General features: G+C 32.1%; 1 protein-coding gene and 2 long non-coding RNA genes across 3 annotated transcripts; 1 reads left to right on the top strand and 2 right to left on the bottom strand.

The window, feature by feature from the left end:
- The first annotated feature begins 658 nt into the window (after window positions 1-658).
- On the top strand, window positions 659-1,140 carry LOC133180219 (uncharacterized). Its single transcript, XM_061314779.1, has 2 exons — window positions 659-860; window positions 975-1,140. Exons 1-2 carry the CDS (start codon window positions 664-666, stop codon window positions 1,138-1,140), a joined length of 363 nt encoding a protein of 120 aa, XP_061170763.1. The 5' UTR covers window positions 659-663.
- A 118-nt stretch (window positions 1,141-1,258) lies between these two features.
- Window positions 1,259-2,052, bottom strand: LOC133180228 (uncharacterized). The gene is made up of 4 exons (XR_009720285.1): window positions 1,889-2,052; window positions 1,643-1,810; window positions 1,411-1,556; window positions 1,259-1,341 (listed from the first exon to the last, which is right to left on the bottom strand). It is a non-coding gene; the product is annotated as an uncharacterized LOC133180228 (long non-coding RNA).
- Window positions 2,053-3,332: 1,280 nt separating this feature from the next.
- Window positions 3,333-4,990, bottom strand: LOC133180236 (uncharacterized). The gene is made up of 3 exons (XR_009720292.1): window positions 4,938-4,990; window positions 4,783-4,866; window positions 3,333-3,429 (listed from the first exon to the last, which is right to left on the bottom strand). It is a non-coding gene; the product is annotated as an uncharacterized LOC133180236 (long non-coding RNA).
- Window positions 4,991-14,854: the final 9,864 nt, after the last annotated feature.

The raw sequence follows: 14,854 nt of genomic DNA, 5'->3' as shown, positions 1-14,854 counted from the left end.
TTGATGAAGATTTTGATAATTGTTTGGAGACACCTTCAGTGGCTCCGTATCAGTTTAAGCCGTATTTAGACTCTGATACAGAACATCCCACTCAACAAAGTCAGGATGATCATGATGATGGGAATCCCGATAATAGCCGGCTTAACAACACTGATTGGTATTATTAACTTGATTATACTTTTTTTTTTAATAACATAATAAACATAAATAATTCTGTAAGATTTTTTAAGCTACGTATATGCCCTTTACTATAGATTGTCTAAAAGAATTACACCCCCCTTCCAACAAATAATGCACGTGTTTACATAAAAATTATACATAATTTTCAGACATATATTGCATTTATCTAATAATAAAAATACACGTCTTCATATTAATTTTTAGAAGAAACTTGGACATATAATTTCATAATACATGTACTATACATGTATATGTTGTGCATTTCTGTCCATTAGAGCATTTGGTAATACTTTGTAATTGCTATTCTATTATATTCTATGATGCTGTATTTATTTACATAAAAAGAAATAGAAAATGAGTTTTTTAATGTAATTTCAAAATTGACAATTGTGTATTTGAAAAAAAAATACAAAATATATGCAACAATTGAGAATATTTTAATTTTTTTAAGTACATTTTAGGTGCAGCTGTGGTGGATATTGTATGCAGATTCCTTTAGCAAAGGAATGTGTCTCTTTCAAAGAAACAAGGGTCCTCTTAAATCTTATGAAAAATGATGGTGTCCAGTGTATAACAGACCACCCAGGATTTGAACCAGTGTGCTTGAATACATATGTACTGGACACAGCATACAACCAATATAAGCAACGGTACAATCATCAAATTCAGAATCTGCCAGAGTAAGTCGAGATGAAAAAAAAAATATAAAAGAGGAACAAATATGATTTCATAAAATAGCAAACATCATAAGTAGAATAATTAATGACTATAATTTAATATGTGTCCATTTCCAGGCGATACGGGTACACTGCCTACAGACAACTCGTCAGATGGGCCTGGGGATACCTCGGGAAGCATGTGAGAGTGGTTTTGTCATCATGTGCTCTCAAGAAAATCAGAGGCAGATTCCCGTCTCCACAAGAGGACTATGTTGGTTTAAAGGAAGCAAAGTTAAATTAACAACAACCATCATCACTCATTCCATCATCATTTTGAGCATGCCTATAACGTGATGTCATTTCTAAAATTGCTGATGCTTTATCAGTTTTTCAAATGAACTGCATAGAGGAGGTGGTGCTGCAACTCTGTACACTTCTGCCTGACTTAATTTTGTTTCTTTGGCATTTTTATATACAACGTCCATGATCTTACTGACATAATCTACAAGATATAATTGTACTGTAATATGTTTTAGTTAAATATTATATATCTAGTCATTACATACTCTACAATATGTACAACCAGTTTTCACTTCTCGTATTGTGTATCCACCCTTGAACTTTGGGTACACAATATTGTACTGTGGTTGTCCATCTTTTGTTACTGCTTGATCTCTCATCCCATTTTCATTGTAATAGAGGGCAGCAAGTTTTAATCTGAGATTATATAAATAAATACTTTTTTGTTTATCTTCAAGTTATTTTTTTAGTGATTGAGTTTAGTGTTTTTATATTTCTTTTACCTGCTTAACATTCAATGGTAGGAAAACCCAAACATCTTTGGAGCAAAATGATTAATGACAGAATGAAATCCTTCCAACCTTGCAGTTTGGGCTCCTGGAGAAAGTTTCGGAATGTCTTTCTGCATTTGTTTTGACATCACAAGCTACTCTAATTTAACGCATGTTTTGCTTCCTTAAGAATATTTTGCAAATTAGTTATTTTTTTTATTTTGTATTTTCTAATTGAATGTTAAGCTTTAGTAACACTTGCCTTTTTTCAACCATTTCTTTTCTCTTTCGCGTCCCTCTAGGGGTCCATGGTAACAAGACTGAAAAATATCTCCATCATGTTCATGAATGTTTTACACATGATTGCAGACAGATTGCCACTTCTCCAGCATCAATTGCCCTTGACCACTTGGAGTTGATGCTGGGACCCAGGGTTGTAGGGACTCGCAGTCCTTGAGCTTGGTAAGAGCTGTTAGTTTCTTCTTAAAACCTACAGATGTAAAACATAATCATTTTCTAAATTGTTTTTTTTTTTCTATTTCATTGTATTCAAATATAATATTTCTCTACAAATGAACTGCGTGGATTATTTTGAACTCATACCTTTAGCAACATGCCAAACATTATAGTCATGGGTTGTGTGAGGCATGTTTTCTCGGACATGTTTTTGTATCTGAAGATGTCGATCAGTTATAATTTTCTCTATTTTGAGGCCTTTGCTTTCGATGTTATTAATACTGCGTATAAATCCCCTTTCTCCATATGATAGCTTCCTTGAACTTCATTGCTCTATAAAAAATTCTATTGCTGCAGGAAAAATTCGAATTTTAAATTGAAAGTTAAAATAATTGCAGAATTTTTTATTACAATTTTTAAAACAAAAATCAAACCTGAACAAGTTGAATATCTATGACAAGCATTAGATCCATGTCTAGCATAGCATACATGTAGCTGCCATATTTAGCCGAGTGCCCAGGAGTGTCAGCTCTACCATCTCCACCTACAATTAAGGGATCTCCTTGTTAGGTCTTTTTGATTAAAATAATTATTCTGAAAACCCTTCCATATTGTCGAAACAGCTGGATGGAGATAGTATTTCTGTGTTGGTGAAAGGTACTTAATGCTATGGCAGCAACATTCATATGTTCCAAGAAACGAAGCGCTTTGCTTGGTATAAGGCCTACCATAAGAGATATGATAATACATTCGTTGTTAAAACATTTGTATTTAGCATAATAAATATAAAAATTGTGCAAGCTAATTAAAAAGTACCTGAAAACAATATGGCTGCTGACATGGATAAATTTCCTGACGGTAAAGATCCAATCATTTCTTGGCTGTTCCAAGTTCTTTGAAATCCACATATACCACAACACTGGTCAAACTTGATCATTGTGCCTGAAACTGGTCTTACTTGGCAAAGTGTACCAGATGTACAAGTTGGACAGATTGAAAACAACAGCATCAATTGCGACTCAGACACGATGTATTTCCTGTCCGTTTTTTTTTTTGTATGGATTATCATCACTACAAATGAAAGTTTGTTTTTGTATTAATTCATGTATATTTGTTTGTCCAAAACTGTACTTTATTTGGGTAAAAAAATCTGATAAATATTTTAGCTAACTGGTCGGACCCATCATCTGAAGAAATTTTAGAATATAGAAATTCTTCAGCTGACTCTGGACAGTAGTCCGTGTCGTTGTCTTTGTCTTCATTTTCATCCACACTGGAGGGAACACAAAGATCATCTTGCTCATCCGTGCTCATACTTATCACTCTGCATAGTTTAGAATTATCTAAAAATAATAAAGCGATGAATATTTAGGTTGTTGATTTTTCATATGTACAGGTAAACTTCGATATCTCGAACTTGGCGGGACTGAGGAAAAACTTCGAGATATCCGAGTGTTCGAGATATCGAAGTTGATGAATTTGGTACCGATATTGTTATGTTACATGTTCTATTAACAGACCCCCCCTCCCTTTCCACCACGTGCATAATTCAAGCGGTAAATGTTTTAGTTCGTACTTAGTGATTATCTTTTTAAAAATACATTTGCATATACACTTATGCATATATTATTTTATTTAATACTGCAATACTTACATTTTACAAATTTCGATCGCTTTCAATAGCGATAATAATGCTGGTTTCAGGATTTCTGATACCCGGATATGTGTTACGCTTTGTAAATGATAAACCGATCACTGTAGTAAGGATTAAAACGGAAACAGGAATTATCGTTCTACAATAATTTATTCTGCATTTTTTATCCATGTTGACAAGGTGTATGGAGAAATTTCTAATTTCTTTGCTATAGCTGCCTTGGATTCTGTACCTTTTTCGACTTCTGTAATAGCCTGAAACTTTGTTTCGATTGTATGAACTTTAAGTTTTCTTTTTACACCACGGTCAGATAATCTAACTATCCCCCCGGGTTGGCTACCGGGTCCTTCGTTAGATTGCTTATCAGACATGATGTGTACTGAAGATTTAGATTTTTGGTACTGACTTTTATACTAAAAATAATGTCTTTAATTTTTTTAATTTCTTGAGTTCAATATCACTTTGATGTGTTCAGTGTTTACTTTGATATGTAATAATGTGTATAAGCGTGCATTTTCGATAAATTTAAATTCTTATTACAGTAATCGTCCCCAAGCCGCTGTTTCATTATCGTGTCATCATATGTCTGAGTGTGCATTTTATTAACATCCCCAAATCACCTGGCCTGCGTAATTAAATTTAACTACCAAAAACAACAGCTTGAGGCTAATAAGTTGTGATTATCAGCAATGGTCCCGTGAAGCCTGTGCTAGACCTAACGGACACGTTCAACAGACCGTAAAATTAGCATAATTGGATTATTTTATACTAAGGTTTGAATTCAGCGGAGCTGGACTTCGAGATAACGCATGTGTTTATAGCACTTGGGACCGTAAATCTACTTCGAGATAAGCGTAGTATTCGAGATTTCCTCCGTGTTCGACATACCGGGGTTTTTTAAAATCATAAATATAATAAAAATGGCCGGGACCGTTGATTCACTTCGAGATATCCGTGGTATTCGACATATCGGTGTTCGAGATACCGAAGTTTACCTGTAATTTAAAAATGAAAACTTTATTTTTCTAAAATCTTTATTGACCTCTCACTTCCTCAAGATATCTATTTCACTGAACTGCAATGCTGCAAACCTTCGGTTTATAGCTTGGAAAGTCACACTGCACAACTGTGAAAGGAATAAGAGAAATACTTGTAATCTAATGGTATCTATGCACAACAAATCATAAATGTACTCACCCTTCTCACAATGTTTAAATTTTGTTTGTATTTTCTTGGACCTTTGATGGGGTACACTGCAGTACACTGTACTCCTACAGAGCGTTCTGCCTGTCAAGACATTATTTTTTTTTTAAAAAAAGTTAACGATTTAATAGGTAATTAATTTCTGTAGATAAAACTATGATAAAAACCTCATTTGAATTTAATCTATCCTCTATGTTCTCTGCAAGTTCTTCTGTCTCCAAATTCTGTTTTTCAATGTTATGTGTGCTATTGTCCAGTAACTAAAACAGGAATTTATAATAATCATATGCTAAGTCTTTTAATTGTTAGCATATATATTGCTAAATTAATTAGTCCTTGATAAACATCATTTAAATTTAAACATCATACAAATTATGCAATACCCGTTAACATTCTCTTTTCCTAAATGCTCCTCTTAGTGGTCTTGATGCAGCCACCGTTACACCTATGTTGGGCACGTGTGTGACATCCATTTTGCTGGCATCGTGAATGGGGGCATCTGAGGACGTCGCTGTATTAGGCGAACGAACGGTGGGCACAGCATCAGGTAGCAGACATTTCTTCTTTATCTCAATACCTAGGAACTGTTTGATTCTGTATTCCTCTGGGTAGCAATTTGGTGCTAAATGACCTTCACATAAGACAGAAAACCTCGTGGGCTGAGTGAAGTTTTGAAGCTTTGTTTTACAAAATTTATCCATTTTCGTCGGAGTTCACGTTTTATTTCCTTTGGAAATTCGTGAAGTGAAATATTATCGGCATTAATTGACGTACAGCCCGCTGCTACACAATACTTGCCAGTTCTTTTCTTTTCTTTCGGCATGGCTAAGCTCTTTGTTTACCTTAGAGTCACTAATGTGACGTCACATCCGGAAATTCGTATTTTTAGACTTCGCATTCAGGTGTGTAAAAATAGATTTTCAACGAAAACTTGCTTATGCATTGGTGTTTTAGCTTGAGTAAGATATCAAATTAATCAGCAAATCATTGGTTATTTGATAATGCTAATTTTGATACACGATGGATAAGTTCTTTAATGTTTTAAAATGAGCATAATATCAAAAAGTCTTACGTTACACTTTAAAAATCAGTGTATCTCGGGAAAGATACGTTTTAACTATCTCATTGAAATTTTTCAATCCATATCTGTTTTATTTTTACTGATTTTCTTAAACTTTCCCTTAGTTTGAGTCAAAGTAATGAATGTCATGCAAGATGATTGTGTATGTTTTACTTGTACCTATGAAGATATTACATCCGTCTTCGATTTATATTACACCTGTAAATACCTTGGCCTTAAATTGAAAAAAAGGTATGTCTATTAATATAAATAGATGATTTTCCTTCAAATTCTTCACTAGGTCGAGTCGTCGGTAAGGCAGCTATGGCTCTTAGGCAAAAGTTCTAAACTTCCCCTACATGTGAAATATATCTTATTTAAATATTTCTCATCTTTGTATGTTTACAGTAAATACTCTAAATATACAGAGACGAACTAAGAAAAACATACTGTGTCTTAAGTACATATATATGGTCAACTAAGCAATTTTAAAACACAACATAAGAAAATACATATCTTATGTACAAAATTGTTACTAGTGATAAAGGATAATGTTAACTTATTTAAGAGTTCCTCTCTTCAGATGTACACTTAACTGCATGTGCTTCAATGCTTTTTTTAAGATCAAGGTGTATATTGTTGCTGGTTATTAATAAGATAAATCTACAGTCCTGACTTCTGTCGTACTGTTTTATTTTGGCGATACTTGTATTAGTGACGGTAGGGAAAAACAACGGATGCTCAGTGTTAATGCAAATTCTCTTCTTAGAAATAGTTACTTCCTGGTGAAGGGTGAAGTCGATTACATTACTTATGTACATCCTTCCAACACAACGTTTAGTTGAATGCATTACTGATATAGCCTTATTCCAAGTACCTTTAAATATAAAAATGTGATGCTTGTTCATATTTTCTAAAGTATACTGTTTTGGGAGTCAGATCTTATTTTCTTTAAACAAAAATACAACTTTTCGTACAACAAAATATTTCAAAGTCTTAAGAGAGTGTGATTAAGGATGTTTATGATAATCTTCTCACTGAAATACAGATTCTGCATTTAATATGCGTGATTGTAATTTCGTCAGAAAGTCACACGAAGTTAAGAGGCCTAGGTTAGAACTAAAGTTCAAAAAAAGTTGCCTTAGCAAATGTAAATACAAATCTAAAACAAATTATATTAAGAAATAAGTACTCTTTATAGAGAGTCACATCTAAGAACAATTATTACTTCCTTATAAAGATGAGGACATTGTTTACATATGTATTATTTTCCTATTCATAACCTTCCTGTACCGGTTAAAATCTTATTGCAGGATTGCATAGTCCTAGAAGTACAGCTTCTTCTTTAGATTAACAACTAATATTTACATTTATTTCTATAGTGACTTTGCTGAAATTCACATATACTGTGTTTTCAATAGTTTAGAAGTATCAAATCCCCTGATTTTATTCAAAGAAAAAAAATCATTCATTTAGAAATTCTTTGACGGCTTCCTCGTCCTGTTTGTGGTTCATTGATTCGTGGTCCTGCTCCAACACCCCCCCCCCCCACGTCTTTTTTTAACGAAAATAGATTTAACTTCAGAATCATAAAAGAATCTAATAAAATTTGTTCACCGACTCCTCTCTCGCAGGAAAAGGGGCAAAGACTGTATGTATTTTATGACGGCTAAATCCTGTTGGCTACGAAGAGGTGTACCAGCCATAAGCCTTAAAGCCTTGGCTAGACATTTAAAAATTCAAAACACTGCTTCCAATGTAAAAGCAAGAGTAAACAGAAATTCTCCAAAAGTTATTTTAAATAAACTTAAATATGTAAACAAACCAACATCTCAGTGATTTGTATCATCATAATACAAATAAAACATCCCACTTTTTGTTCTCAATCGCACTTTTGTAAAAGGAATTTATGGTAGAAAAGTGAGGCAGAGATCAAGAATAACTTAGCTAGTTTTTATGGTCCAGGAGCCAGAAAGTTTAAATACATGTATCAAGATTTATTTCTACAGTTTATTTTTACAAAAATGTGTATTTTCTTGTGAAAGCGAATTGCTCACTTTGACATATTTATTTTAAAAATAATTGTAAGGTTTTGACATCACATATAACATAATATGGCTGAAAATATAATATTTATGAGAAACGAAGAGAAAAAAATAATTCAGATTTTTTTTTTTTGATATTTTTTTTCTTCCGAAACAATCAACATTTTACTATTAAGAAAACACTGATCTATAACATATTCAAGGACTAGATGTAAGACATAGGTATCAAAAGGTCCTACTGAGTAGTCAATTCAAGGTTCATATGTGTGTTCCTTTGCTCAAGAGAACTAGCGTCTGGCATTTGTAAGCGTTGATATTCATTGTTATCTCTAGAGGCAGTTAAATCTTGATACATGTAGTTATTCATATTCTCCTGTACATCTTGGATGTTTTGCGTTCCGTTATTTCCCGTGAAGGTTTTATTTGTCTTATTTTTTTTTTTTTTTAATCTTTTGCCTGCAATGAAATAAATGAATAATTGGGTAATATTTTATATTAATAGATATATTTCTTTAAGAATACGTTAAGTGTTTTTTTTTTCAAGAAAGATCATAAACATGATAGAAAATGAAATTTTAAAGATCGCTGAACGTAAAAAAAAGCTATCTATACATACATATAATGCAACTTTTAAAAAGACAGATATTCATTTAATATTAATATCGCTATATTTATTTATAAAAAAAATCGATGTCTTCAAAAGCTTGACTTGCAAAAATAGTGAAGTTGTTAAATGCATTAATGAAACACAATTGATGTTTTCAAAGATTACGTCTAAATCTGTATATTTTACCTCTCGCGGTATCCTTACTATTTGTATCTACGTATCAGATAGATAGGGTGGCCATAACAGCAAGGATGATAACAAAGACAAGCACACCAGCAATCCACACAGCAGTTATAGTGACTGATGAAGGAGTATCAGATAATTGAAATACTGTAAAAATCCCTATTTCAAAACAGGAAAACGGGTATTATTTATTACATAGAAATAATACAAAAATTATAGCAAATTATTATATTGAGGGTCATTATATCCCTTTATCTATAAACCAACTACAAAGTTATTTCAAGGTATTTTTTAAAATTATTTTCACCTGTAAGAAGGTAGTAATAAAAGAAATAATCGCAAAGATTGCAAATGCTCAAATGTTTAATTTTAGAACGTCTTTGGAAAAAAAGATTAAATTAAATGCACGATATGTTGGAAATAAGATATTTTTGAAAATAAACCATTATTTGCACTCTTTTGTATAAAAAAAATTTGAGCAAGGGAAGCAACTATAAAATATTTTTATTGTAAACATTTAGAAAATCATGTTTTATGACTTAAGAGGGATAAACAACTGAAATGTACGTTTAATAATTTTAAAGAGACGAATTTTTTGCTAGGTGATAAATATTGAAAGCGTGTCTCTGAGAAAAAAAAAAACATGCAAAATCTGAAAAATTGTCCAGGAGGGTATACAGAACTGTTCATTTTAACATATATCTTTAAGATCTAGGTAGTATCAAGGTTTAAAATATAAATTAAGAAAGTGTGCTATTTGTTTTTTTTTTTTTTTTTTTTTTTTTTTAGTTACAACCCGGTTTCTATATTTAGCAATAATTGACATAAAAGAGTAAGTTTGAACCTTACAAAACCACTGCAAAATAATTGTCAGCAAATACAATCTATCATTAAGTAAAATGCTGTCTGTCGTTTTTCATACTGATTGTTATAGACCATTAATATTATTTACACACTGAATTGTCCACAGATTTTTCCATTATTTCCCGATTATGACAAGGAACACACGAGAGGTGTGACCGGTCGGCAGGGGATGCTGATAATTTTCTATTTATTGAAAAATTAGATACGTTTTCATTCTACTTATCTGTACGAACTACATCCTAGTAGAGAGAAATTTCAGCATGTTGAACATGATACATGTAGCCTCTCGCTTATTTGCAAGCATGAACACATGTAGTCACTTGTTTAGTTTACTAAATTGATTTGGCCCTATATGGTTGTTTTATGTGTATTTGCTACCCGTCATCTACTACACACCTATAGTGCTATATTGTAGTTTGAGATGTACACATATTCAAGATATCATCAACACAAACGTATATAATTATACATATTAAGTATCCTCCATTTCTTATTTCATTTGTTCAGAATTGTGCGTATATTTTATTAGCAATACTGCAACAACAAAAAATTGGAGAATTAATTTATTTCATTCAATTCATATTAGTATTAATCAAAAAATATTCAAGCGTTACGTTGAGTTCTGCTATTAATAGAATGCATCTAAAACCGTGCAGAATAACAACTACTTTACATTTCCTATTCTGGCGAAGTATAGTGGCAGTAGATAATATTTCAAGGAACTCTCAAGTCCAGTGCAGAGTCACAAAATTTCATCTGAAAACAGTTACTTCCTGGTAAATATAAATACTCTTCTTTCCGCTCCCCATTGTATCTACTCCAATTTCAACGCATAACTTATTTTGGAGGGTTGATATTTTCCTTCTGGTTTCTTTTAAGATAAACAAGTTGTATTTGTATTTATTTCTTTTTATTCATCTAAAATGTTGTCATTAATATGTATTTCAAATAAAACGAAGTATATATTTTTTTCTAAGATTACGCAAAGCTAAATTTGAAGTATTTCTTCCTCTGATTCTTAAGAATGTTTAATTTATTTCTATGGTCGTTATAATGACACCTTTAGCATCATTGGGTCGTATTTTGACTGACATCGTTCATACTTTTTGTTTGGTAATTGTTTTTATACTAAGTTAGACTAAGGAATATTCCATGTACCTGATCAGTTCATAGTGCTCACATCGGGTGTGACCCGTCAACAAAGGATGTTTACTCCTCCTGATCCCGCTTCTGGAGTTTCCGGGGATCCGTGTTTCATGTCCTGTTTACAGATTTGTATTGTTTGTAATATTTTTTTTTAGATCGATCACTTCGTTATCTTCACTTTTTTATCATTTCATATTTTCCTTTCATTTAGAAAGGAACATAAGTACAAGGTACATTTTTCTGGCGGTTGGTTCAAATATAATGCAAAATTACTGACAACGACATACGTTAAAATTTCACAAAAAAGGGTAAACAAAAATAATAAACATCATATTTGGGACAGACTAAAGATGCTTTCTGAATTCAGCCAATAATTCACAAAATATTTATATTGGGAGCCCAGTTACTTCACTGCAAGTAAGACTAGGTTTCATACAAAGAGTCATAACTCCGGTTTGTACACGGATATTGTGAGATTGGACAAAACAATAGCAAAATTTTATTAAAAAAATGTTTTCATAAGGTAAAAATCAATATTTTTATTATTTCTTTTTTTAGGGTTTGTTATATAAGATATCAACTGGATGGGTTTCGCTAGAAAAACGTAAAAACACATAGATCGTGATTAATTGTATAAATGTAAATCATATACTACACCAATTTTAATGCACCAGATGGACATCTCGACAAATTATGTCTCTTCAGTGATGATAAAAAGAATTCTACAGATTCCGTACAGGAACATAGGGATGATTAGGCCCTGAGACGCTTGTTAATTATATAATGTTTTTATTGATGGACTCCCTAAAGCACTTGAACACTAATTAAATCATTGACTTTTATAATAAATTGTATTACCGGTACATTTTCCCCTGTTCTTAAATGTATCAAATTATCATGTTAAATCTATTGATAGAAAGGAGGAAAAATATTCAACATCTCAAGAAATTGAAGGGCACATTATCTTTTGTTTTCATTCGTAGAACATGGGTAGAAGGAATGCTTGTTGTATGTGTATAAATTTCAAATATATGTCATATATATAGTTTTTATTCTTAGCTTTCATGTAAATAAGTGTTAATGAGCTTAATGAAACTGTGGTCATTATGTTGGCCCAGTTACTATGCTGGACATTTAACACAGACAAAGCTGAACTATTTCTTTAACCGATTATCGAAGTACATGTAGTCTTGCTTCATTTTAGTTGTACGACAAACAATGCTTTATAATTAATTATTGAAATATCTACTTCATAAACAGTGTGCATATATATTTTGGTGTCCAAAAAGATCATGGTGTATTCTACTGACTAGAAGATGTTAGGCAGTCAGTATTAATCTTCAAGCCACTATAATATCACTATTATCATCAGTTATTATGTAGAAAATAATTCAGAATATTTTGATTATATACCCCTTTTAGTAATAAATATAATAGATCACAAATCACTGTTTCACTGATCTGTTTAAAAGACAGTGCAAGATCTGTAAAAAAAAAAAAAAATGGGACAGCCCTCTCAATGCATGTCAACATACTTATCAATTTCGTACGGAAGCCGGTTGGTGCCAGGTAGAAAAAAATATTTTATCTGGCGGCCGCCAGAAACTTATCTGGGGGCCGCCAGATAAAAAGATTTGGCGGCCGCCATATAATTTCTGGTGGCCCCCGATAATATTTGGATGCCGCCATATAATTTTCTGGCGGCCGCCAGATCCAGAAGGTTAACCGAAAATTATTTGGCGGCTGCCTGATAAGTTTCTGGCAGCCGCCAGATAAAATATTTTTCTACCTGGCACCTACCGGCTTCCGGAATTTCGAGTGTATCTTTATATTACAAGGTATACATTAAGTTAATACTAGTATTCATGGCTTCTTTAATTGAAAATACGAGTACCTCACCTAAGTTCCACTAGTCCTAGATAAACTTACTACAAACATATCTTAGATTTATCTCATCTTTTTATATTCTGGTCAAGAAATCTCATTAAAATTAGGAACTATTTTTTTTTACATATCTTACAAGAGGGATAAGGAGAATTACGCTCACCTGAGTCAACTTTCCTCTGCTGTCCTTCAGAATATTTAAATGGACTTGTTCCTCTCGCAGCACAGTTAAGGTGCCAAATGGAAATATCGGCGAATTTTTTAGATAGAAAATACATTCTTTACAAGGATGGGCATTTCTTTTTAGGACTTAACCATTATCGGACAAATGCAATGTGGTTGAAAACTAAATGTTGAGGACGATTAGATTTCTTATTAAGACTTGTCACGTGATGTGGCAGTCACGTGATTTTAGCAAATATACCTGAAGTATTGAGGTCATCTATAAATTCTTATATTGCAAGGGCATAACCAAGTTAAAAATCTACGTTTAACATATAATTATTTTCAACACTCTTTGTAGTTTGTGAAAAGTGCTGCGAACCTATATAGATTCTACTATCTAATTGCTAAAATTACATTTGTTAGACCGTACGATGAATATTTTGCTGGTCAAGTACATTAAATATAGATATAATTAAAACATTTGAAAGATTTCAACAGTTTTCAACAGATACTTTTCAAATATCTTCATACTTCTTGAGTTTATTTGTAAAAGCTTGTCATAATTCATTGAGGGTATGCCCTTGCAATATATCGATTTATTTCGACCCTTCTATTACCCTTCAATGAATCTGCATACAAGGAGATGAAGGACACATGGTCACATGACTCTGTTTAACTATGTCATAGTCTCCGTTTATATAAGTGCAAAATGTGTAAAGCATCAGTTCTTGTATAACTTTTTGACATTTTTTTTTAACTTCAATTACCATCTTATATAAAAAAAATTAAAAAGTTTTAACATTCTTGTAAACATCAACAAATTATGAAAAAGATTGATCCACTCCTCTGTTTCCCTAAACTGCGCGTCCAACAAGTCGGTGACGTCATACACGATCTGTTAGTACAGCAAGATCATACTCGGTGAACACAGGGGCGGTATTATTATGTAAAACAGGTCATAATCAGTATATGATGAAATATTTTGAGAAACGGGGAACACAAAAATTATTTTTGCATGGCTGATGACGGAAATCTTATGTAGGTATATCTTATTTCGCTTATTTAGCATACATATGACGTCATAATTGGTTTTTCCCGTACTCGAGAAATGTAAGATGACGCGTTTTTGTCATGCTTATGTCCTCTTTAATGATGTCCTGTGCAATATTGAGGTCAGCTTCACCATTCGAAATTTTTACAGTTAATCAATAATTTAAGGGATTTGCATTTCAACTTAAATAAAAAAATATTGAATGATAGAATTTTTTGTAAATTACGTTTTTTATTGTTTAAGTTGTCTTAAAAAGTGTGTAATTTTCCCTATCCAGAGCAGTGTGATAGACAAAACTTCCTTTTTCGAATTTTAAATCCTAGTTATACTCTGAAATATTTTAAAAGATACATGTCCACTTTGATATTTTTTATATATGCTTAAAAATCCCATTATGGACAGAGTAATGAGCCCGGAAACATGGAGAATTAAAACTCCACTTAGATACTGTAGGGCATAGTATTTGTCAATCAATATCTCCAAAATAAGTTAAGAAACCTAATGATATAACTGCTTTAAAGGTGCTCAGACACAGATTTGAACTTAATATTTTCTCAAATTTTCTGTATAATATCACGACTTATATATTGCAATCGCATTTCACACGAAAATATAATTAAAAACTTATTTTATCTGGAAATTATTGGAACTATGAATTCCGGGACGCGTTTGATTAACACATCTTTGCACTTACACAAATTTTAACTTTATCCTCAATATTTAAGAAAAGAAGCGATTTTGTTATGTATTAATGAAAAATATTAAATCTATAATCCAGAAAATTCAGAGTAGAAATGTTCAAAAACAAAACCAATTCACCAGTATTGTCAGTCCGTGCTCTGTGATGTGTACAGAGTTTAACAAATTGAACACACCCGTGAAACGTAAACTGTTTTTATAAACAGG

The sequence above is a fragment of the Saccostrea echinata genome, unplaced genomic scaffold, assembly GCF_033153115.1.
Source record: "Saccostrea echinata isolate AGI-Se365-2 ecotype Australia unplaced genomic scaffold, CSIRO_AGI_Sech_v1 ptg000006l, whole genome shotgun sequence".
Taxonomy (NCBI): Eukaryota; Metazoa; Mollusca; class Bivalvia; order Ostreida; family Ostreidae; genus Saccostrea; species Saccostrea echinata.
The sequence above is the reverse complement of the archived record's forward strand: the minus strand, read 5'-3'. Positions and strand labels throughout refer to the sequence as shown.